This window comes from Grus americana, chromosome 9 (assembly GCF_028858705.1).
Source record: "Grus americana isolate bGruAme1 chromosome 9, bGruAme1.mat, whole genome shotgun sequence".
NCBI classification, from domain to species: Eukaryota; Metazoa; Chordata; class Aves; order Gruiformes; family Gruidae; genus Grus; species Grus americana.
Genome location: NC_072860.1, coordinates 27,381,939 through 27,407,685, shown reverse-complemented (window position 1 = coordinate 27,407,685; position 25,747 = coordinate 27,381,939). Strand labels below are relative to the sequence as shown.

Genomic DNA, 25,747 nt, shown 5'->3' with positions numbered 1-25,747 from the left:
TATTCTTGAAAGGTCTTCCTTGATATAATCTGTAATTAGATTGTGTCTAACATGTTTTATCACATAGATATGTCCATACGCATGCTTTACACATATGCGGTTTGACGTATAACGTGTTTGTTTGTATATACGCCTATTACAGGGTAACTAATCTAACGGTGGGCACGCTGCAGGACTAAAGCCAAAATCTCAGCGTCTTCCTACCTTGAAGGACACTTTTGACAATGGCGTCCGTGTGATCAGCCAGCAGATCTGCTTTAGCAATCGCAGCCAAGGATAGATAACTTGACATGTTTCTGCACAGTTCCTTATTGCCCCTCTGAAGAAATTTCACCGCCACTGGGACAGCTAAGGCCATTACTGGAGGTCGATTGTAATTCTGTGGAAACATGAAAAAACACTGAAAAATAAACAGCTGAAAAAAATTTATTAAAATAAAGTCTCATGCTGATCAGAGCAGAAAAACAAAAATCAAAACAGGGAAAAAAAGCAAAAAAACACACCAAGAAAGGTTATGTTTTGGTAACACCACTGAAGGCAGATTTCAAAGAAAGAGCAAGTAAGGAAATTGAGAAGTACTGCACCAGGAGATGATAACAATGCACCTATTTTTGTCTTCTGCAAGAGGAGAAAACACGATATCAAGCGCACTAGTTAAACGTTAACTGCTGTAACATTTCTAACAAGACGTTGCGTGTTCGGTGCCTCAGAGAAGACAGGAGGTGTATCCATCACCCACACAGAGTAGGTAATTTTCATCCCAAAGTGTAGGAAACACCTCAGAGTAGTCACTCACGCTGTTGATGGGTAAATATCGCTCCTGGCAGTAAGGGACACGTTACTGCCTGTCGTTCCTGTGTCGCAGTGACCTGCCCTGCTCCGATGTTCAGCCCTAAGCAGGGAGCCCAATGTGCAGGCACAGAGTCAAGGCTCGGGGAAGCTTAATTCCCAGCACGGGGAAGCTTCCCTCCTCTAAACCGAGGTGTGCTGCTCCCTTGAGTTTTGTCCTATCTTTGTGCCTTATGAAGAAAAGACTCCTCTGTTCCCAGAGTAGGATCTCACGCTAAGCCACTGGGACTAAATCAAAGGCAAATAGGTCAAATGAGGGAAAGAGCACACGCAAGTAAGTGTACTGGGAGGCTTGCTGACAGGGTAATAGCTTGAGTATTGATCATCAATTTTCCTCTACTAACAACTTAGATATCCTTTCTTAAACTCCAATCAGTTTCTCGAGACAGCTAACTTCTGTCCTCAAAAGAGCACCAAGCTCAGTGAGCTCAGAGGTATCTGCACATACGCTTAAGTTTTGACATTAAGATCAGAAAAGATTTTCTGCAACTATTTGCATACATGAAATTGTGTGCACAGACTGTACACATCTATCGCCCATTAAGTTCCCATACATGACTTCCCTTGAAACTAGGAGGATATGTTTATGTGTAACTGAGGACCTACATTCTTTCCCTCCTTAATCAGTGCTTTTCTCTCATTTTCACTGTTTTGAACATCTCTTTGAAACTGGATTACATCATTGTTTTTGAAAATAATCCCACAATATGATTATATTTAATTAGCATCTGAAATCACAGGCAACCACTGGAACCCAGATGTTTCAGAAAGTAACAAAATACTGCAGAGAAAGGCAGTCCAGACTTAACACATGCTTGCTCTGGAGCAGCACTGAAAAAAAAAAATTTAGACCTGAGAAAAAACAAATCTGTTGTTCCATATACCCTGCTACGTTGCCTCTTAGGCCAGCTCTGCCTCCATCAGCAGTAACTGCCTTTGCCATTAGCCTCATGGAGAGCAGGACTGACCCTAATTAGGGCTGCATCATGCTACTCGACCAATGCACACGAGCGAAGTGTAACCAGCGATGAGGCTTTTTCCTTGCTACAGAGACCGGCCAAGCAGCAGAGTGCTGCAACCACCACTCCGGGATGGTCCCCTTCTGCCAGCCCTAGGGAAGAAGGGGTTGCAGCAACTCCTGGGTGTCAAGATAGCTCATCATGGCAACTGCCATATGACCAAAAACTGTGTCTTTAATGAGAAAAGCCCTTAAAATGAATAGAGCTTTATGCAGCAGCATGTTTAAATCAACAAAATGCCTCGTTATATTTGGCCAAGAGGCATTACTGAGTAGGAGCCAAATTCTGCCTCCAAGTTATACTCTAGGACTTCATGCGGAAAGAACAGGAAGATAAGGTCTGGCCCTCTGACTATGATTTAAAGAGCTAAGAAAATTCCAAACAACAATTTGTTGAATTTTTCCTACAATAAAGATAAAACACTATGGTGGGTTGACCCTGGCTGGGGGCCAGGTGCCCACTAGAGCTGCTCCATCACTCGCCTCATTCACTAGACAGGGGAGAAAAGGTATAACAAAAAACTTAGGGGTCGAGATAAGAACAAGGAGAGATCACTCACTAATTATTGTCATGAGCAAAACAGACTGAACTTAGAGAGGAAATTCATCTAATTTATTACTAAGCAAAACAGAGTAGAGGGATGAGAAATAAAACCAAATCTTAAAACACCACCCCCCCACCCTTCCCACCTTCCCGGGCTCAACTTCACTCCTGGCTACAACCTCCTCCCCCTCAGCAGCACAGGGGGACGGGGAATGGGGGTTACGGTCAGTTCATCTCACGGTGTTTCTGCCGCTTCTTCCTCCTCAGGGGGAGGACTCCTCTCATCATTCCCCTGCTCCTCTCACGGGAGACAGTCCTTCACGAACTTCTCCAACATGAGTCTCTCCCACGGGCTACAGTCCTTCACGAACTGCTCCAACATGGTCTCTTCCATGGGGTGCAGACCTTCAGGAGCAGACTGCTCCAGTGTGGGTCCCCCACGGGGTCACATGTCCTGCTCTGGCGTGGGCTCCTCTCTCCACGGGTCCACAGGTCCAGCCAGGAGCTTGCTCCAGCGTGGGCTTCCCACGGGCCACAGCCTCCTTCAGGTGCTTCCACCTGCTCCGGCGTGGGGTCCTCCACGGGCTGCAGGTGGAATCTCTACACCCCCTCACCCTTCCTCCATGGGCTGCAGGGGGACAGCCTGCTTCACCATGGCCTTCACCACGGGCTGCAGGGGGATCTCTGCTCTGGTGCCTGGAGCTCCTCCTGCCCCTCCATCTGCACTGACCTTGGTGTCTGCAGAGTTTCTCACATCTTCTCACTCCTCTCTCTGGCTGCAAACGCTCTGGTTTTTTTCCCCCTTCTTAACTATGTTATCACAGAGGCGCTGATTGGCTTGGCCTTGGCCAGCGGCGGGTCTGTCTTGGAGCCGGCTGGCATTGGCTCTGTCAGACACAGGGGGAGCTTCTAGCAGCTTCTCACAGAAGCCACCTCTGTAGCCCTCCCGCTACCAAAACCTTGCCACGCAAACCCAACACAAACACTTAATTAAGAAAAGGTTTGCATTTGGATGGAAGGAGAAAGGTTTCATTTGTTCCATTATAAGTATCAGGGCATGAATGCACACTTATGAAAATGTGAAGGTGACAATGAAAAACAGATTTCAATAATATGATATAGTGATGTTTGCAAACCTAGGGGACCTCCCTGCTGCTAATATCAACAGAAACATGCTGTGAGATTCAACCCAGCTGTCAGATATTCATTATTACTTCAACCATCCCTCATGCATTCTATAAAAAACCCTCATTTTATGCCGCCTTTCTTTTTTTTATGCAAAGAACTTGCTGATAATAGCTCTGTTTCAGGGAGCAGTAAATGTACTTTCATAACTTTTTCATTTCTTTTCAGTATTTCAAGAAAGGAGTTCAATCTGCAAGACAGTGTAACCCCTAACACATTTGGATATGAGCTGGCTTGATTGAGACACACTGTTGCTAACAGCAAACACTAAAAGCTTAGACAAGCCATTGCATACTTTAGTGTTCTCATGAAATATGATTTCTAAAGTACTGCAAAGACAAGATATGATTCTACAATGTACAGTCTCTCGTCTGGAAAGTTTAAGCTGTGCTGCTACCGGTATCCAAATCCAGTTATTGTCTCAGCTCCGGGGACAGAAGACAGAAGGGCAGATTAGGGAACAGCCCCAGGAACTCGTTGCCTCTCAGAAAGCATGGCCCCTGCCAAAGCCGGTCATTTGCAGGGAAAGGCAGAGGGGACACAACCCCTGATCCACCACCGACCTTCCAGGATGCATTGCTGTGCCCCTCGCTGAGGTATGGATCACGGCCCAGGGATGCCAGCGCAGTGCAGAAGAAATCTTGCTAAGCCTCATTCACGTCTTGACCAAATGCCTGGCTGGAATAAACATCTATGCTTCCCAAACCAAAATCAACAAGAACCTGGGCTTCAGAAAAGGAAGGGTTTTTTTCCTTCTTTTAATATTTTCCTATAATACACACTTTTATGTGCCTCTTCAGAGTGGCAGACTGGGGGTAAACAGAACTGACCATTGTAAAGTAAAATTTCATTGAAGCAAATTCAGCATTGGTGTTATTTTTTTCTGAAACTCTTTGTTTCTTTTGGACTTTAAACACTTTCAGCCAAACTAGATGAGGATCCTCAGTAAGTGTATGGAACAATATATCCTAGAAGGGGCTAAGCAGTGTCTTTCATGGGACAGTGATATACTTGTGCCATTATCACTCAATTTTTTATAATGAAAGAACACCACCCCCCCCCTCTGATTTAAAAGGTGGAGGTAAAGAAAGCAACTATGAAACAGCAGACATAATGCAAACTTCACCCCAAAGTAGTCCGTATAGAAAGGCACTTCACAGAACTGTTTCTGGAGCTGGTCCCTGTGAATTTTGCCCACAGCTGAAACTGTGGAAACAACCCTGATTTCTGCTTCCAGTTAGATAACTGTGCTCATGGGTTTCTCTTTGAGTCTCTCCAGTGTATTGTATTATATTGTTTTCCCAACAAGGAATGATATTGCCTGCAGTCACAACTTAAAAAAAAAAACACTCACACACACCACAAACAAAAAACCCCCAAACAAAACAAAAAACCTCCCAAATTCACCCTGATTTAATACCAGATTCCCCCTTCCCCCACTATAAATGGCTTTTCACCCTCAGCTTGCTTTCTTAGAAAGCCTCGGAATAGCCCAATCCTATCCCCAAAAGGCTGCTACATACTCCTGCATTCACAGGGAGTGATAGTTCAGACTACTGAGTTCAAATAGGACTCAATTTCAGCTGTTCTTCTAGCAAATGTTTTTGGGACCTAAATACTTTTTCAGTCTTGTTGCTGCCTCTAACATTTAGTAAAATATTCTAAGAAATTATTCCAACAGTCCTGGCCAGAGCATAACTTCTTTCTAGTCCTCTATTTAGAGTAGTAGCAATCAGATATTAGTTCAGAGGTCAGTTTTCTGTGTTGTATCTAGGCTCCGCTTTTACAATCAAAATGTAAAGGGAGATCCTCCTTACTGACAGCATATCTAATGACCCAAATTTCATGTCATTAAACTCTCTTTGGCATTTTGCTGCCTTCCAGAACAATTCAAAAGAATAACCTCTTCCCTGATATTAAATGCTTTCAAATGAACCTTTCTGTAACCACAGAAAATTATAGTCCTCTCTCCCGCTTTAATACTTACATGAAATGCAAATATTTAGAATTAATGGAGCATTAAGATAATGAAATCTGGCACTAACAAGTCAAGACACCTCTAATGATAACAAAGCTGCCAAAACTTTTGATTCACTGCAACAGATGCCATATGCATGTAACGATATACATAACAACTAGGGTCATATTCTTGGTTTTAGACAAATGCAACCATTCCCACGCACAATCAGAAAACAAAGTACAACTGCATTTAAAAGACAAACCTGAATAGCCAACAAATGCATTACACTCCTTCGCTTTCAGCTCAGTCTTACCTGCAAGATACAGCTCATGATATCGGATGCAATTTTTGCATGTGGTGTGTCCTCATCTTTTCCAGAGGGCTTCAGGTTGTGTTCCAGGCACGACTCCCAGAGAGCCACGAGGGCTTTCCCGTGCTTTTCAATGGACGCTGTCTCCCTGATGGCAGTGGTGATGCGGGTGATGCAGATTTCCACCACAGCCTGGTCATTGTCATTGGTCTGGTAGTCCTGGTTCAAATGAAGAGACAGTTGCCAATGAATGCCCATCCTTTTCAAGGACCCCACAAATCTAGTCTGAAGACATGAAGCTTTTGCAAACGTCCAGTGTCCATTTTCTCACTTCAACCTTTACAACAAAGGTTTAGTGTGATTAAACACAGAAATTAGTCATCCCACAGACAATTCACTGGCTTAGGTCTTAATTCTGGTTATTGTAAAGGTACAGATTATGTTATCAAATGCTTTTTAGGAGTCTGTCCTGAAGCATGGTCTTTTTGACCAGAGACTGCAGCCACACACCTTAGAACCACTCACACAGGCCTCTTCTCCCATAACCGTCCTAAACCCAAAACTGGAATTGTTATACCCACAATATATATAGATGTATAGCCAAATGCAGAGTCCCAAATATTTCACATCATGTCAAGTCCCTGATGTAAACACAGTTAGTTTCAATTAGTATCAATGTAACATGAATAAAAGTTAATTAAATAGGCTTTATCACAAAATCCTGTAATCCCCCATAATCACTGACACAGATGCCACGTGGATACGAATGGCAGCGCATCACCGTAACTTAAATGGCCCAGAATACACAACCATTGTCCCTTGGTCTAACCTTTGCTGTTCCATCCTAAAAAGTAATGCAGATAGAAGACAGACTGAAGTACTAATCAAAAGTGATTGGTTTTGCTAGCTAAAGCATGGACATTTTTAAAGGGCTGGAGCCAAGTTCAGCACTGGCTTACAGAAGTGCAGCTCCAGAGTTAGCTCAGCGTATCACAGGCAGAAGCCACGACGTTTGGGTCTGTCTCAAAGCAATTCTCTGCCTTTATTCACAACTAGCTCTCTACAAGCTTTGCTTGGCGTGACAGAAAAATCCACATGCTTTTTCTTTTGTATAAGATTACCCATTGAGAAAGGGGTGAACAAGTTAACAGCCGCTGGCTGGGATGGCACAAGAGCAAACCCCTGGCAAGAGTCACTGTGTGTGGACACGGAGAGCAGAGGGGTCCTGTCCATACTGCTGTGAAACTCCTCACGTTTGGGGAAAAGTTATATGCGCCCGTCTGTCAGATCCCGACTGCTCGGGCAGCGATCTCCAGAGCCCTCTGGTGGGAATTGCCACTGAGCAGCTCGGAGGCAGGGCACGGCACTGTGCTAATGCAGACGTGCGTTTGTGAAAACATTTTGGAATGAATTCAGGCATTTTCTCTCAAAAAGTATATCGGGGGAATTTGCGTAAAACTCCTGATAATCTGCAGTTAGGCGAGTTGAAGTACATCACAAACTGCAGAGGCAACGGCCAAAATACCTTGATCAGTGTGCTGAAAGACTGCGCAGATGCAATTGCTGTCAAAGAAATGAGCAAAGAGACGAGCCAGGTACAGTGGCTGTTCTGATGGATGAGTCAGTTCTTGTTGCAACCAGCAATGCTGTGATCAACGCTCTGAGAGTCAGAGGTTGGACATTGCCAAAACTGATTTCTAAAAATCACATGCTATATGAAGTGCCAGAAAAGTGCAGTTATGAGAACATGTACATTTTGCTATTTGAGTATCCTATGGCTTGAAAAAGAAAGATTTTTCCTTCCCTTCAACAGATTGGAAGCAGGAAGGATAAAGAATTTTTTTTGTTTGTTTGGACAGCAATATTAAAGAGTTTACCAAAATCAGTGAGCCTACCATCACTCAGAACACTTTCTGCTGTGAAGAGAGTACATGCTATACATACAGTGTACCTGTAACTTCCTGCTAATCTTTAATATGCCTTAAGTAATTATTTAATAAAAATTATTATAAAGATGAACTTGAAATATCTTTAAAGATAGTGGGAACTGGATTTGGTTACCACATTTTTAAATCTTACATTTTGCTCGGCATTATTGAGTTGTTCAGAAACTTATATTGTGTATGTCCCTGTCTTTAATATTTATACAATACATTTAATCTCATGAAAAATTATTAAGGACAGTGTTTCACTTACCGCAGATGAACTAATTATTCTTATTTGTTCAAGAGCTTCCGAGAGGCTTGCTTCAATTTCAGCATCCTCTAAGGAGAAAAGATCCCCTGCACGTGAAAGGTCCTTTTGTGCCAAAACCAGCCCAAACAGGTGATGCATGGCTGCGTTTGCTGCCACTCCGCCAGACCTCTGAATGCACCATGCGCACGAATGACTCAGATGAGGACAGAACGAAAACAATCTTTTGGAGTAGCGATCAATTTAATATGAAGACTAAATCTGGGGCATATTTCAAGACTTCTTTGGCCACAATCTAAAAGGGAAAAGAAAAAACAGAAGAAGAAAGGAAAAAATAGCAAATGCATTGACTATCGTATTCCAGTTTAGCAAAGATTTTTAACTGGTGTATGCAAGCAGCATACAGGGACCCTTGATCCAGGGACGTCCTTAAGCACGTACCACAAACTGCATATTGAAGGACCTTTTGCCCTCAAACACTAAATAGCATCAAATTAGCTAAACAATACGTAACTTTTAACAAATAAGAACACTTTTTTGTCCTTTCAATGCCTATCACCTGAGCAGGATGGTGACTGGGCTAACTGATAAGGATTACAAGCCGCCTTTCTGTGGTCAGTGGCAGAGCGGAGCTAGAGGAGGCAGGTGAAGCCGCTTTGTTTGTTTTCTGGGTTGTTGCATCGTGACTCCAGAAATACACTGTTAGCAGGATTGAGAAGATAATGATTTTTATTTAGAAAAACAGTCAGTTTTGTTGCCAAAGTGATCCCTGCAGTCTTTTCAACTCATGTAAAACAAACACTTGGCTGAGCTGAAACTACGTACTTCTCCTTGGCTGGGGAATTTAACAGAAGCTGAGCCAAGTGGGGCCAGGCTTCACACCGTGCACACACTTGTGAAAGAGGACAGATCTGAGCTTACGCCCCAAAACTCTGGCATTTAAAGCATCCACAGAGGAGACGTTTGCCTTAATTATAGAAGCAGCTTGGTTTTTTTCCACATTTCAGAAGTGCTATTTGTTATTCCAAGACTGCCAGGGCTTGCCTCATGCTATGGGTCCCTCTGCTCATACACCCTTGAGCCAGGGTCTTCATGGCCAACCTCAGCGCACGTGAGGAAGGGACCAACAGCGCAGGGTCCAAACATCCCACAGGGCTTGGACACCCTCCTTGGACTTTGCTAAGGCAGGTATAAGTCCATGTAGGCAGAAAACGTCTGTCCAAGTCTTCCAAGGGTCTCCGAGGGTCTCCATGACAGCCCTACCGTCAGGAACAGGACAAGGGCAGTCTGTTCTCCCTCAGCTCCTGATTGTACTGCACTGCTCCCATCCTTCCCCACCAACACTATTCACGATAACAAAGAAAAACAGCAAGCCACAATTTTTCAGCCCCAAAGAGCACCCCTAACTGCAGGGCCCTCCATGGGCTGCTAGTACTTCAGGCAGAGCTGCGAGGGAAGTGGGGTGGTGAAGAGCCTGCTGTTCCAGACTTTACTGAAAAAAGCTCCCTTTAGCTTTAACTGCATCTGTGCTGGCCATCTTTTAGTGCACAAGTGATCATTCTCACTTCAACACCAACATCTTCCGCATCATCGATATTTTCTCCATAATGAAGCATGTGGAGATAAACACAGCATCACTCAGAGAAACTGCAAAGTAGGCTGTTGTGAGTTGCTGTTTTGTGAATCAAGCTGCCTTTCTGAATTGAACATACCTAAATGTAAGGACATACATCGAATATACATGTATATATGTTTGCCCTTTACATTTAGGTATGTGACAAGCTAAACAAAGTTTCAGCTTAGCTACTAGTGTGTCTCTTTGCAGGAATACAACAGATATACGACAATCTAGCTAACGAAATTAAGGTAGGCATGCACTAAATATGATACTCATTAATTCAAGAGTTTGAGTTAACTTCAAGTGTCACGCACTGGAAAAGCAGTTGCTAGAACTGGATCAGCCTGCCTTTCTGCATATTGCTTCAATGACCCAGTGTTTCCAAGGAGTAAAACTTCCCTGTAGCTTTATAATAGAGGAAAGAGAAACATCTGAGTTTTGAAATATATTAGCTGAAGTAAAACGTAGGAGAAAATGCAATCTTATGAAAAATAGGCTGTTCGTGGACAGAGTGATGAAGAAGCAGGGAAGTGTGACAAATTAAGGACTTGAACACCACCACATCTTCCACACAGGTTTGCATTAGATGAACCTGCTGCAGCAGCATACAGCCACTGTCACCCCGATGGCACGAGCTCCTGCCTGCCGGAGCACGTGGAAGTCTGCAGGAACAGGTATTAAAATACAAGCATTATGTCATAAATGAAAACTTTCCCTCTGTCTTCACTTATTCATCTAATACAGGCTATTTATTGATTTTAAGGCTAGGAAAAGATCTACCAAGCATGTCTCCCAGAGGCCCATGTGGATTCACAGCCAACTCCTCTAGGTTCTTCTCTCGAGTTGATGAAAAGAATACTACATTGTCACAACCTAGATAACTCATAATTATTTTTTGAGGTATAGAGTATTCTTAATCCTTGTTTCTCTGTTTTATGCTATTTTGCAGCGAAAAAAAATGCAAAACGTGAAATAAGGGGCAAACCCAATGCAAAATAACAAGAACCTTCTGGAAATAACTCAAAGCAACAATCTCTATTTTAGTAGCATATACAGCACCTTACACTTGATCTGTTATAAGCCCAATTGTAAGTTTTGGTTTGGTTTTTTTTTTTTTTTTTTTTTTTTAATTTTCCCAAGTCTATCAATATCATTACACAGAACTTTTAGCTTGATTATTTGCAACAAGACAAGAGCTAATAAGATTGCAAACCCTGAGGCACAACAGGCTAGATCTCCTGACGATTGCTATGGCATAAATCACCAGTCACTGAATCGAATGGGACGGTTTAAGCACAGAAGAGATTTGGCCCATCGTACTAATACTTCGCAATTCTCAAATTCATAAATGAAAGTTCAAAAAGCTGCAGACACAAACTGATTTTTTTTTTACCTGTTCACGATTCCACAACGACATCCTCAATGATGGTTACAGGTGCAAAGCTTGTGCTGTTGGAAGCAAAGCCTGACCACTTGCTTTGCTCTCCTGCTACCCCAGGCAGCATCCAAGGGCAAGCAGAGAGCTGGGGAATCAGGTGGCAAGCAGTGAACCCGAAGCTGTTAATTGCTGTGCCAGGAGTAAGGTATTTCAGGAATGCAGACTAAAGCAGCCTAGAAGTTACCAATGGCTCCGTCAGGTGACTAAAGGAACCTAAATGCAGAGAGGCCTTATCTCTGAATGAAAAGCTCTGTTTCTAGGACAAAATACAAAGCCTACTCCACTTGAGGGCCGTTGTTTTTAATAGAGAAAACAGAACTCTCTGTGTTAGTGGAAAGCTATCCTACCCTGGGAAGAATGTTAAAAAAAAAAAAAAACAAAACACACAACCACCAAAAAACCCCCCAAACCCTCAGTAAGCTCACACTGTTTGAAAGAAAAAGAACAAGTGAACAAACTTGCTACAGAAGAGATTTTCTGTCCAAAGGAATAAATGCTATCATTCTGTAACGCTTTACACGAACACAAAAGAGGGTCAGAAATTTGCTTTGGCTTTTCACATTACTCCCATAAGTAGCACAATAAAATCTGCACGCATAATTTAGAAAAACGCTCTAGGAACGAAGATCCATGGAACCCTCCCTTTGATCAGCTGCACTGAAACACAGCAGCCCCTTCTCGGCCTTTGGCAAACAATACTCTAGCACACTGAGGAGAAGAGTTTCTCAGAAAGGCTCTGTTCTCTGTCTGATGAACAGACACTTTTTATGTAAGTTTTATAGACAACACTAAGGACAATACAGAAAAACATTTACTTACTATAAGCTCTTTGAAATGGAATTATAGCAAATCTTCTTAATACTTATGTTACGTAACAGTGCTGAAAACACTCTTCTTGCATAGGTCTTAAAAGGAGAGAGTTGTCCCTTAAGCATCTCCTTGCTCACTACAAGATTGTGTTGTTTTCTACTAATAGGTAGCTGGCACTGAAGAAAAGGAAAAGCATAATACACGTGTCTACAAAAGTCTTTTTTTTTTTTTTAAAGGGTCAGGTTGGACAATAGAATTGCTTCAGAATATGGTTCCCGAGATCTCTCATCACCTTGACTCCACATCACCTGTCAGTATCTTCTCATTCACACAGGACAGAGGTTACAGTATATGTCAAATCAGTGTCTGAGACTGATCAGACTTATGTGTGTCCTGTGTGCACAAGCACCAGAAAACAGCCAAAGGGTCCTGCCAAAGTTGGTCCACCCTGCGTGGCTCCCCGTCAGCACAGTGTCCATGGGGGATGGCAGCAGGGATCCCTATCTTCCTATGGTCAAAACATGGGAAATGAAGCAGCGACTCCAGCTCTTGTAACAAACTTCAGATCATCATTATGCAGGGAAAAAAAAGACTCAGCTTATAACACAGACCATTTCCACCGGCTCACGGTGCAGTCCCACACCTCATTCAAAGTTTTGATTCTGATTTTCAACACCTAGTTTCCCTTTTCATGACAAGCTGAAAGAGCCATATGTTCCCTGGGACCTTGAAGCTGCTCCCCTCCAAGGTGAGTCTCTCAGCTTGCTGGAGGCACAGCATTCTTACCAAAGCTCCTTATCAGAAGCAATCAGAATAAAAGCTAGCCTGACAGGTTTCAGAGCTTGAAGCAATTGAATTGGTCTGTTTGCAAAATAATTCTCCCAATAATAGAAGATTAACAATAAAAATTCCATGTAAATGGGCAGTTGGACCTAAGGGCATCCAAAAGCCAATTGAACTTTGAGTCTTACAGTTTTATCAGGAACTCAAATTCTGTAGAATGACATTAGAAGGACAAAAAAAAAATCTTTTAAATCAAAGAGAAAGAGGAAAGGATAAAATTTTTAAAATTTACAGTGAGGGAAGTTCTACAAGAAATTAGAATAATTTCCTCAACTTCCAAAAGACTTGAAATTAAAGTATAGTTGCTTGATTTTACCAGAAGGTGCTACCCCACTGAAAACTAAAGTGCAACCTTCAAATAACCGCGCAATGATATTGTTAATCTAGTTCCATACTAAGCAACACAAATCAAGAAAACCCTCACTATATTTAAGGAATTTTAGGAAATGAAGGCAACCTAGAGTTCATGTTAGGTGAACCTCACAGTATCATCTAGTTTGCTCACTGCAAAACAAGAGACAATTAAAACCTTACTATACTGTTGAACCAATCTTGTACGTGAACTTACATAACATTGCACTTCAGATGGAGGTTAAGCATGCACAGTACTTGGTCCTGAGCTAACTCACCCCTGCAGCAATATCGGGGATAGTCCTGGCAGGCTCTCAAAGCCACCGGCCACTTGCAGTTGAGTACATCAAGAGACAACAGGCTGTGAGTACAAACCATCCCCTTGCCCCTCCACACAGAGGAGGGGTGATACTCCAAACCCAGTGCACAGCCAGGGCTCCCAAGTGAATCCAAGATTCATTCAGCACTTCCCAAACCCCATTCTCCCCTGTAACACTCAGTTTGCTGTGAGCACCATGTGTGGTTCTCCTCAAATGCTGCAGCACAGGTCCCAGCTGGAGAACTTCCAGCTGGTGCTTCTTGTTCTGTGCTGAAGGACCAAGATACCACAGACACTGAAGCTCTTTGATAAACAAGAGGTAACGTTCATTTTCCAAAAATATTAAAGAAAGAAATCTAAAGGTTATAAACTGAACACCCAGTTCAAAAAAGTAACTTAAATCTAAGTGTCGAGTAAATTACACAGGAGAGGAAGCTGATCTGAGAATTCCCCTATAACAGAGAGAAACTCAGGTTCCAGGACTAGGAGGCCAGAGGTCTTGCTTTACCATGGCAATCTTGGGCAAATCACAGCCCAATGCTTTGACTAGTCTATCTATAAAAAGGAAAAAAAAAAAAAAAAAATCAATTTCCTTACCCCGCAGACATGTTGCCATGCTTAATACACTGGATTGTATGAAGTGCTTTGGATGCCTTAGATGAAAGACACTATAGGAAAGCAAAAGCGAAATAGTATTAGTAACTCTGTCTTTTCAGCACTCTGTGTGCAGACTATAAAATACATGCCGCATGATACCTCCAGGGATACAACTGTGTACTTCACCAAACAGGGTTTAATATTTAGGACATGGTCCCATAAAACACAAACAGGACAGCAGCTCTACTAAACCTTGTGGGAGTTTGTGATGTTATTCACACATGCATGGATTGAACAAAGCAAGGTTTAGGTTTCCATTCCCTCTGGGGGTGGGGACAAATGTTTTTGACAACTGCATATTTAGTTTTATTTTACTTTTCCATGAATAGGAGGAAGATTAGAATCATCTTTAAAGCAAACTTTTATTCTGTGCATATGATAGGATTCCCTTCTCTTGAAATCCTTCTCCCCCATCTCACAAGAAAAAAAAAAACCAAATCAGTTTTGTGGAATTAGAAAAATTATGTCTCAAAGAGTTACAAAAGTTTGTAATATCTCCAAGACTGCTGGATACTTCCTTCCCCATCCAGGAAAAAAAGAAAGTCTGGATAGCTTCCTGGTTATTTTCAGCCTGAAGCTTTCCCAAGAACATTCACATGTGCAATTTATATACAAAATATTGCAAGACATTTCAGAGAACTTTTTCTCTCCATGTTACACTAATAATTTGATTTATTTTTATGTTTGAAAAGCATTTACTCACTAAAATAGAGCACTCTCTCAAAACTTTTAAATAAAGTTCTCACATTTTTCAGTGAAAGAAAAGGATTAAAGATTATATTGAAAGAGCATCATTTTCACACAGGGTGAATAGACTACAGCAGTTCCCATGGGATCAGCTGCATATATTTAAACTCTTCCCACAAGACAACCATTGTTTCCTACAAGCCTCTCTGGTTTTTTTCTGTCATGACAGGTTTCCACACTTCATGTCATCTAGAAATCCCATGGATGCTGAGCTGGACCAGATGATGAAACAATAAATTATGAAGTCTACTAATTAGGCTAGGGTTAAAAATGTTTTTTGCTAATGAAACACCTTGCTGCAGTCCAGGGAGCTGACTTGCTCTCAACATGCAGTTCTTATACACAAGGAAGCAGTAATCTTAGTGGAGGCAACTGCAAAATAATCAGAGGAATTACACAGCCTCTTTTAAGAGCCATCTCTTCTACCAGAATTGCAGGGCTATACTGCTATTCTCCATTTGAACTGAGTTCAGTGTTCTTCCTAGACATCTAAATCAGCGTGTAAATATTCTCCCCTGCGATAAACTGGCTTAATCAGGAGGTTTCACAGGTCAGATGCTGCTTTAAGTGAACCAGATTTCACAGATCTCCGAGACAATTTTGGCCATACAATCCATGCAGAACCCAGCTGACGCGGAGTGGTAAGAATGTACTTAACTTGTTAAGTGCTACTTTTGCAAAACAGTTTATAACTTGACCAAATTTTTTATATATATGTACATCTACTTGATAATATATGTGCTGTCGAGGCAGCTTTCTACAATTTTCAGTATATAAGAAATCACAAAGGTTCATATTTGACTGCTGTTTCAGAACACACCAATGCTATATATAACACTTCATAAGACTTAGTAGTTTGTTGGTTGTTTTTTGGGGTTTTTTTACCATCAATAAGACACAATTCTAAGAATTCCATTTCTAAATATCTTCACGATATTAAAACGTTATGCTAAAATGAACAGCACACTGCTAATATGGAACAAATTGCTTCATATAACAAATACCAATGCACTCATTGTCACAGTGATGCTCTCAAGAGCGGGGCATTTTCAAGCATTGCTTAAGGAGCTTTTGTAGCTGTGACAAATTTTCAAGGCTGTAGTGATGTTACATAACAAGAACTCGTTATAAAATTTTACAAAATGTATAAATAGCTATTTCTGTCTAAAAAGAGTGAAAGACCAAATGGAAGAGAGCATGAGGGACTACAGCATAGGGTCTTTAAGAATGCCACTCTGGAAGTGACAATTGGACTACAGCAATACATAAATTCAAAGTCACTGCCCCTCAAAGTCTCCTGAAATAGCAGTCACCCAACGATCACCGAACATCCCAAGGTTCCTCCCAGGTACCTGGCAATCCACCGCAGCTTCTCTTCAGCACATGTTTTAATAGGGCCAGCAGCTTCCCTAGCCTGCATTTTCAATGTTCCCCTAACATAAGGCAATAATTCTTCAGCACTGGGCACAAAAAACCTCCTGAGCATGGGGGGGGGGAAGTGAAACAAATCTGAGCCCCAGCATGAGTCAAGAGCAGCGCGGGATTAACGTACGTGCTGTCACACACACCACACCAGCACTGCTTTTTCTTTCTGTGCCACTTCAAGCTAACTTACAATGTTTTTCACAAACATCACTGTAACACACTTATACATATAATTACCACAGTTCCTGCATTCACAGAAAAAACAGTGACAGTCATACTATTAAAGACTACATTTCCTACACCCTCTTCCATTATTTAATATTTGGATCTGCTACTCAACTTCTTTCCGTGCAGTAATTTATTCATTATTGAAAATGTTACGTGAATGCATATTTAAGTTAGTTATTCATACCTCTCAGAAGAGAAAGCTCTGAAAAACATTAATAATTGAAGGCAAACTGTCGCTCTTTAGAGAGATTCTGATAAAATCCATTACAGTTGTCAGTCCCCCTTCCATCCCCCTGTCTCTGGTATGCGAGGCTGCTGGCTCGGTGCACAGCCTTGTCAAACCAACCGTACAGTCTATTCAGTTACCCTGGAGTTGTCATGTGGAATCAAGCAAACAGATATCTTCTCTCCATTTTCCCCCAACTCCAGCACTCAAAACCAGATCAGAACTAATTCTTCACAAAGCTTAACTTCAGCAGCAGCTTGAGTGAAAACGCTCCAAGCTTGATATGGAATTTGAATTAGTTAAAAGGATTTATCAACAGCCAGTGGTTACATTCAGTTAATTAATAACTTGCTTAAGAGTAACGAGGAAATTGCAGAAGTTAATATTACTTATGGGGCCTCTTCTCAGAAGGTGGTGAGAAGGCTGGACCCTTTCAGTGTCTTTGGAGGAACATTAGCCAAAAGAAAGCTCAGGAAAGAGCAGGACACTGGAGGAAATGCATCCTTTCAGTTCACACCTGTTGCATCTCACCAATTTGCAGAACCTCAGACAGCCCTTAGAAAGCATAACTGCCCAGGTGGAACAAGTGCCCAGGACCTACCTCAGCACCTCCACCTTGGCAGCCATGGAGGAGAAGTGATTTCTAAGTGTTCTGCATACAAGCTTCCCGTCCACATTAAGCACGTCCATATAATTTTCCCCTTAACTGTCCTTTGAGAAATAAATTCCAGATTCCAAACAAATCAACCGAAACTAAAGCCTACCCAAAGGATCCTGACAGAACTGATACTCACTCTGTCCTCCTTCCCTGGGAAAGCCTTGGATCAAACCCACACTGGGAGTGTCCCAGCACTGACATTTTTCTAATAACAGCCAAAGTAATATCAAATGAACCAACTCTCAGAACAGCAAAGTGTAAGGTCAAGCGCTCTCAGCCAGCTGCTGGAAGAAAAGAAAGACTGTTCGCCCAAAGATAATGGGGAGGCACGTTTGTACCCTTCTTGTTAGGGCTTTTACCCTTTTGCAATACAGAAAGGATTTATAAGTTATACAGTTTTAAAAAGAATCCGTTCCATAGAATATGCATTCACTCATATAACCTCAATTTTGATGGCAAATCCTCCAAACAGCACTTTTTTTTTTCCCTCCTGTTCATTCTACCATGGCCTCTACAAACAAATACAAAATTAATGGTGGGTGAACACATACTTTTAATGATGTTAAGAAAGTCATTCTTGGTTTTGAAATAAAAGGCAATTGCATGTTCTCTGCATCTTCCTTTTAACTTAGTATGTATATGAAGAACACAGCTTGCTTCTCTCCTACCTGTATAAGAATGTAAAAAACAAGCAAACTCTTAGCAGAACATAAATATTCTCACTCTAAAAATAATTTTCTAAACAAGAGATTTAAAAAAAAAAAATTCAAAGGGCAGTATGGCCTGACTATGAGAGCATAAACGAGGGTCTCAGATTTCACTTCTGCATCCAATAACTACTAAAGTCCTTATACAGCAGGAATTAAGAGGTTGATTCCTTCACTCACTGCAAGTGTACTTTTGACTTCTAGTAGCAACCAAAGTAATGTTTCCTCCCAGTGCCTGACAATCTTTTCTTTTTTTTTGTGTGGAAGGAAAAGCAAAACCACAAGCTGGTTTTGTACTTACTCAAACACAACTACAGTTGTAAAAAACAACAGTCCTCAGAAGATTTGCATGGAAAAGCTTTCCTGATAACCGAAAGGATAAGACCAGCATTGACTGTTCTCAGACAACTCGTTCTCTTAACATCACAAGGTGGCCAGCAGAAAGGAGTCCCCACACAGAATATCTCTTACTCGGAAGTGAATGTGCTCTGCTCCCAGAATTATCTGTACAGTCAGAAAGAAAACCAAGACAGGGAGCAGGCTGGGGAATATAAGGCAGCAAAGTGAAGATCAGGTGAGAGAGACCCAAACAAGCTTTGAAAAGACGACTGATGCCATTACCATGGAGAAAGACAGTGGCACGGCCCTTTCCAAGCTAGGCACTTCGATCCCTTCCGATCTGTAGGCTCCCTGCGGAGGTTTGCCATGCTATCATCACCCTTTACAACCCTGACACAGTCATACCTTAATTCTCTTGCTTCTGCTTTTCCATTGATGGATTCATAGCAGCACACCATTAATGTCACTAAGACAATGAAATCTTAGCTAATGCAAGATGGCATGTGAAAGTATAGAGCAGGAAGGCTGACTCAAGCCATCCAGTGCAGGCATCTTAGAAGTTCTCTGACTTTCCTTTTGCTGTTTATAAAAGCTGTAATCAACTACATGCAAGAAACTACCGCTGAACCAGGACATGCTTGGAAAGACAAATGGGATCAGAGACAGCAAAAAGCACTTGAGCAACTCACAACTCTAAAGCCAATAATGCACATGGTGAACAATATGTTGTGATGAGAAGGCAAAACAATATATTGTGATAATAAGGCAAAAGTATTTTCACGTACATTTCACTATCTGAAAAAGGAGTATTTACTTTATGAAAACAGTTTTTCCCATCCTAGAAAAAACTTGGGTTTAACTTTTATTCTAATAGCTACCATGAATTTATGTCCTTTTTAAACAAAGCCCTGAAAATATTTATTTTGTTAGACTTTTTAAAATAAGCATCTTGTTAGGAAAGAGACATGCTATTGTTCTCTCTCCAACTAACTGGTGAAGAGAAACAGAATATTCCATATTAATTGCATTTAGCCTAAATGAGTCATGTTATCTTCTACCCAGACAAAGCATTTTAATTTTAATAACGACAACGCTGACAGCTACAATACTGTTCTTGCAGAATTTTGCTTGTAAATAATTAACAATTGTTGTGTAATGACAGTGGGTTTTTTGATAGCTCTATTAATTTCATAGTCAGGCTGGAGTCTCTTTAATTTAGAGTATTCATAAAAATCCAACTCCCTCTCACCCTACTAACATAAAAGGCTAATGGAAGACACAGGTTGACGTCCCTGCAGTCTGTCTCGATGCCAAAAAACTGTTGCACACCAAGAGTCAGCCACGGAAAAACAAGGAGAATAGTATAGAAATCCCAGATCATGCCTCCAAATGGTTTACGTGTTTGACTAATAATTACCCGGTTTTGCAGTTAAAGTCTGCGTTGAGGTAAACAACAAGTTCACGTGGCAAAATGCTGTGCTGTGCTGCAGGACCTGGTGGGCAGTCCCTGGTGGTGGCACTGGCAGAAGACAGGTTCAGCACGGGATGGGGCACCACCCATTACTGTCCTTTAAATACACGCACTCCTGCCTCTCAAAATCTTACCACACAAGACACCGATGAACGTTCCCCTCATCCGCTCATATTTTTAAAACCTGGCAGCATTCCTCTGATTCTGACGGAATCAGTGAGGATACAAATACCTTCAGGACCATAAAAACGTTGCCCTTGTAAGCAAGTTCTTTACCGATCACATGTCATAGTTCACTAATTCATAGCTACATCTTTTACATACATGTTAGGAATTGTGTCCAAGAATTGTAAAACTGGATGCAATGTTTTTCTCTACCATAATAGGAGACATCCAATTTGATTCCCCCCCCAACTTCAGATAACACATCCTGGTGTTTCCATTCCTGTGAGGATGAAATATTTCACTCCAGAAATAACAGAGCCTCTCAAAAGCCCACTGAATTTAACAGAGAGGCTCTTATTGCTGTTACAAGGATCTAAAGTCTTTTGTCCTCCCAGGAGGTATTTCCTGAAGTTACCTTATGCCCATTTTCTGTCCCAGACAACAAAGTAATAACGACACAGACATTTATGAAGTAATTTTTGGTTTCTATATGGACTAGGTAACAAGAAGCATTTCCAGGCCGTGCATTTGACTGGCAGCAGCCCAATATTTAGTGTACTTGCATAGTTTTGCACACTAAGTGGATTGTTCAGGATTGTAAACTATCCTGACAAATAAAAAATGTTAGATGTCAACCTAGTATTTCTATCAAATTCCATATTAATTACTAAAGCTATTTTCTAACTATTCTATTTTTTTTTCCATACTAAGTATTGCTTATACTCCATTCAATTACCAACAAAGCACAGCAATCTTGTTTGACAGTTTTAGAATAGCTGTTTATTTCTAAAGGCCAAATCATGTGTACCAGGCAAAGTCAAAGCTCCTGTGGAAATTAAAAGAGGTTTTCCCCGAATGAAGTCTAAAAACTATAGGATTTGACCCACTGTCTCAGAGGAGCCAGACCCTGCCTCAGCACTGTAGCTGTTTGTTAGTCAGGTTCGTAGGTGGTTATTGCCTGGCAGCCCTATCTTGTAACAATACACAGAGCTCATTATCAGCTGCACTGCTCCAAAAGGCTCATCTGCATCACAAAAGACAACATCTGCTGTGCATCTAGGTGCCACCTCGTTGATAGAGTAGATCAGAAATAGAAAAAAGTTTGCATACTCATTTCTGTATAGCCACTGCTGGTTTGGAGACAGTTCCAAATACTCACAGGTGACAAACAAACAGCACTGCAGATCCGTCTGACCGTACTTCAGCTGCTCCGCAGCCTCCCTTGCTGTGACCAACAAGCTGCAAACACACCCAATCTCTTTTTTTACATATACAGGCACACACACTCCATTCACATTTTACATATCAGGTAACATTTTCATTAACCACCTGCATCATTTTCCAATCAAACTGCATACTTTATTACTTCAGGCATCTATTTCCATTCACATTGTTTCCCACATACAGGGCTTCCTTAATTGAGCTGCATAGTTTATGAACTGTGCTAACTGAGCTGCATAACTCCACTGCTGAGTTTTTCTACACTGTACCAAGCAGAGTATCAACTGCCGGATTTGTGCCACTGGAGTTACAAGCTTTGCAAGGTGAGGAGTCCTTTAACAGTTCTGCTGTATTTTTCACTGCTTAGATTTCTGAATGTTTTTCCTACTTTGTAACACCAGAATGGGTTGAAATCTGCATTTGGCTTAAGTAAAAGGTTTTTTTAAGGACAGCCAGGACACATGAATTAAACTGTGCATGACAGCCCAAGTAACCCTTGTATTCTGTCCCTGAGAGCAGAAGTCAAGAAAACTTACCCTAGGAGAGCAAAGGCAGCTACTCCCACGCAGAAGAAAAACTGTCTGAACACAGGGGACTATTCCAATAGGTGCTCACACTCCTGATTTCTGGTCAGGAGCCAGAAGCTTTTAAAAGGGTCCTAAAAGCAGGAAGGAAAAGCAGTATTGATAAGTAACCATGAGGACACACTGTTCTCAGCTGCCCTGAGTTAAGAGCTTGGCAATCAGGGCATGCCTGCTGCAGAGACACAGTGTCTGGAGCCAAGACCCGTTCTGCACAGCATCCAGCTGTTTCTCATCCTAATTAAGTATATGGGCTAACAGTGATTATTAATATTAAACACCTACCCTCTGAAGCTGCTAATGAAACTAGATAATCCATACCACAGATCCACATTTAAAATTAATACAGGCATTTATGCTAACTTACAAAAAAGAGAAGCAGCACACGCGATACAATGCGCTCACGCCTTTCTTGTGCACAGGTTCTCCACTTAGCTACGGATAGATGTCACAATAAGAGCCAGTATTTAAAAAAACAGTAAAACATCTGTTCACATGCTTAATAAGCTTACTATCGTTAATGCTATACCTCACACATGAGCACAATGCTTTGAAAAACAAACAAGAAGCATAGTACTTTCACCAGAAATTCTAATTTCAATAATGGCATCAGAGTTAAGTAGTGGCAGTTACTTGGAGGTTTAAGGAAACCAGTCAGCAGAAAAAAAAAGAAAAAATAAAAAAAAGAGAGGCAGCACCTCATGGGACAAGTTATTTAAATGAATTAGTATCAGTGCTAATGTGGCTATGTAAATGCCTTTCCAGGACAAAGCTTTGTTTGCTAAATTTGTAGAAGAAAGCCTCTATATAAATAAGTGAGCAAGAAACCATCAACATGTACGATTGGGAAATCCTCAAGAGATGATCTAACCTACCTCCTTATGTTGAGGCAAGAGCTGTCAGGTCTAGGCACACCTGATGTTTGTTCTGATCTTGCTTCCCTAAGCAAAACTTTTCAACACTTCATAATCAGGGATTTACCCAGTAGCCAAAGACTTCTTCCTGCTCCATGAGAAATCAAGGACAACAGATCACTGTTTTGTTACAGCGTTTGACTTCAGGATTCTCTGCTCTCTCAAACATCTCCTTTAGGAGCAAATATTTCTGTCAGCTTCTAACTCTTCTCATGTTTTCTTGCTTATTTTTCAATTTTTGTTAAATCTCCTCTGGACTCCCTTTTCTGGAACTTCTCAACCCATTTCCATCGGGCACTCATGCTATCAGGGTCGCTGCTGATGCCTGCAGGTCTGGATTGGCACCAAGGGGGTATCAGGATGCTCCAGCTGTCTGTGTCTCCACCCAGGGAGGTGGCACACAGCTGAGACCTCCCTGCCCCAGCTCCTGGCCATCAAAGTAGCTTTGACTCTTGTGGCATGGTCAGAACAACCAGTTTGGTTTATTATCCAGCACGCTTTATCAGCATCTCACAAAGACATGTGGCTGAGAGCAGGGGCTCCGGTATGAAACCGACTCCCTGAATTTTCAAAACATATTGCAAAGAAACCAATTTTCTCTCATAAACTAAAAATTTAAACCAATGGTCTCTGCAACATAAGTCAACATCTGATCCCTTTGTGTCCAAAATGTGGTTCTCGTTTTTTCCCCAGCAGGTCTGAATTTATCAAATAGTGAGGTATACAGATTGCATTAAAATCAAGTAATAGAAAATTTAGCATTCACCTTTCAAGTCCAACTCAGTAGTAAACTGATTCAATTTTGCTGTCAATTACATTGGGGAGAAAATAGAAAAAAAATCAGATTAACACATTCTGAGATAAATGGTATTTCAGATAAGTTTAATCTTACTTTTGAAAGGTGCAAACTCATCACATAGATCCATATGGAGAACTCTTCAGAACACCTGGAAGGTTCAACACCAACACAGTTACATCATCATCTAACTGTATTTCTTTTTTCTGAAGAAAGAAAAGAAAACTGAGGGTTTTCTTTTTTCCTCATCAGAACTCACAGAGTAAGACAAAAATTTAGGCTGAGGCCTGAAATTCCCATAGCCAATCTAACTGACTTTAACCATAAAGGTAATTTTCTACTAATCTATTAAGTTCGATTGCCCCTTTAGCCTTCCTCATCAGACTGTAAATAGATGTTCCTCTCTCTTCTTGGAAGGACAAGAATTAAAGAAAGAAAAGACTTGGGAAAAGACTGAAACTCTTTCAAACTGGAGGTAGATACCATGGACTTAGGAGACGTTGTGAGGAGGTGCCAGACCTTAACAGATTCTTGAACTTAACTTTAACCATATGAGTAACAGTCTTATTCTTTTTAATTACTCATTGCCCCTTTTCAGAGTCAGAGAATCACAGCAGGGTTGAGACTGGAAGGCACCTCCAGTGACCATCTAGCCCTGCTCAGAGCAGGGTCAGCCAGGGCCACCTCCAGTTGGACTTCGAACACCTCCAAGGATGGTGAGTGCACAGTCCTTCCGGTCAACCTGTTCCAGTGTTTGACCTGCCCCACAGTAAGAAAGTTTTTCCTTACATTTAACTGGAATTGGCTGGATTTCTAGTTGTGCTTGTGGCTTTCTGTCCTGTCACTGGGTACTGCTCCTCAGAGGAGTTTTGCTTCGCTCCTCTCCATCAGGTATTTATATACATTGATGAGATCTCCCGGAGCCGTCTCTTCTCCAGGATAAGCAGTCTTAGCTCTCTCAGCCTCTCCCTCTATATCAGATGCTCTCACGCCTAATCATCTTCACGGCTCTTCACTGGACTCCAGTATGTCCCCGTCTCTCTTGTACTGGGGAGCACAGCACTGGACACAGCACTCCAGAATCATCAGATTCCATCTGTGGAGCAGAGGGGAAGGATCACCTTCCTCGAGCGGCAGGCAATGCTCTGCCTAAGACAGCCCAGTGTGCTGTGTCTGCCTCTGCTGCAAGGGCACATCGCTGCCTCAGAAGCCACTGAAACTCCTCTGTGTCCGTAAACTTCTGTAGAAACTGGTTTGGCTTTCACACACATTGTTTTAAAACGTGTTCTTTCACAACTTTGGAGACTCGGGCTTTAGAGCAATACAAGCAGGCACTACAGAGAAAAGCCATGGCTGTCACAACTGGACTCAACCTCATTACAAGATGTAAATGTGATACTGGTATTGTAATACACGGGGACTTACAAGAGAAAATGGATTGGTATTCTAGAGTTAAAACTGATCAAACAGCACACTCAGCCTTCCCTGGAAGTTTTCTGATGCTTAAATAAATTGTCTCCGATTCCACGTTCTCATTAATTCTTGCAAAGAAACTCTTGCCTACTGGTTACTGTAATAATGTTCTGACAATAGAGAGGGTAAAAAAGAACAGCATTTTCTTGTCTAAATAATATCCAATATCAGTTCCATTATTATTTTCTCATTAACAGAAAAAAAAACCCTGTAAAGCCTTCCTGACTGTCTTCAAATCTCTGATGAATTTCATTAGCATTATTTCACCTTAAAAATTATAAAATCTACTTCAAATTTGCAGTTTAATAGTACCTTCACCCACCCTACATTATGTTCCCAGAAAAGGGTTAATGTCATGCATATATACAGACCAAGGACTTTTTTATTTTAATGGCAAGGCAACAAAGAAATTCACTTAATGACAAGTTCTTGGACTAATGTATTATTCATTTTGTTATGTGACAGTAGAACAAAATTGTATCCATAAATATATAATGTTGTACACCACTTTTTAATGTAGTTTACATTTATGAAATAATTGGCTGTCTTTCACCACATTATCCTCTCTTTAGTCACTTTTTTTTTAAGGAGATGCCATAAAATGCAGTTCGTGACATAGAAGATGCGTTCATTCCAAGAACAGAGACAGCACCTGGCCTGGATAAACCTATGAATTTCAACCTCTGCTTCTGAAAATGTTT

General features: G+C 41.4%; 1 protein-coding gene across 17 annotated transcripts in view; it reads right to left on the bottom strand.

Moving 5' to 3' along the window:
• The window catches only part of VEPH1 (ventricular zone expressed PH domain containing 1), a 94,548-nt gene extending 72,651 nt beyond the window's left edge, over positions 1-21,897 (bottom strand). For 8 of the 17 annotated variants that reach the window (XR_008578243.1, XR_008578244.1, XM_054834994.1 and 5 more), the window contains exons 1-5: positions 16,680-16,982; positions 14,036-14,106; positions 8,063-8,354; positions 5,870-6,085; positions 205-379 (exon numbers count right to left, since the gene is read on the bottom strand). Coding sequence is in view for 15 of the 17 variants with exons in the window: in XM_054834994.1 (XP_054690969.1) it covers positions 205-379; positions 5,870-6,085; positions 8,063-8,200 (529 nt within the window). In the remaining 2 variants the exon portion in view is untranslated. Of the gene's footprint in view, positions 1-204; positions 380-5,869; positions 6,086-8,062; positions 8,355-8,500; positions 8,523-11,070; positions 11,224-14,035; positions 14,107-16,194; positions 16,276-16,679; positions 16,991-18,830; positions 18,851-21,818 lie in introns of those variants that run through there. The other 9 variants (XM_054834984.1, XM_054834983.1, XM_054834985.1 and 6 more) reach the window with 9 other exon arrangements.
• Between the last annotated feature and the right edge of the window lie 3,850 nt (positions 21,898-25,747).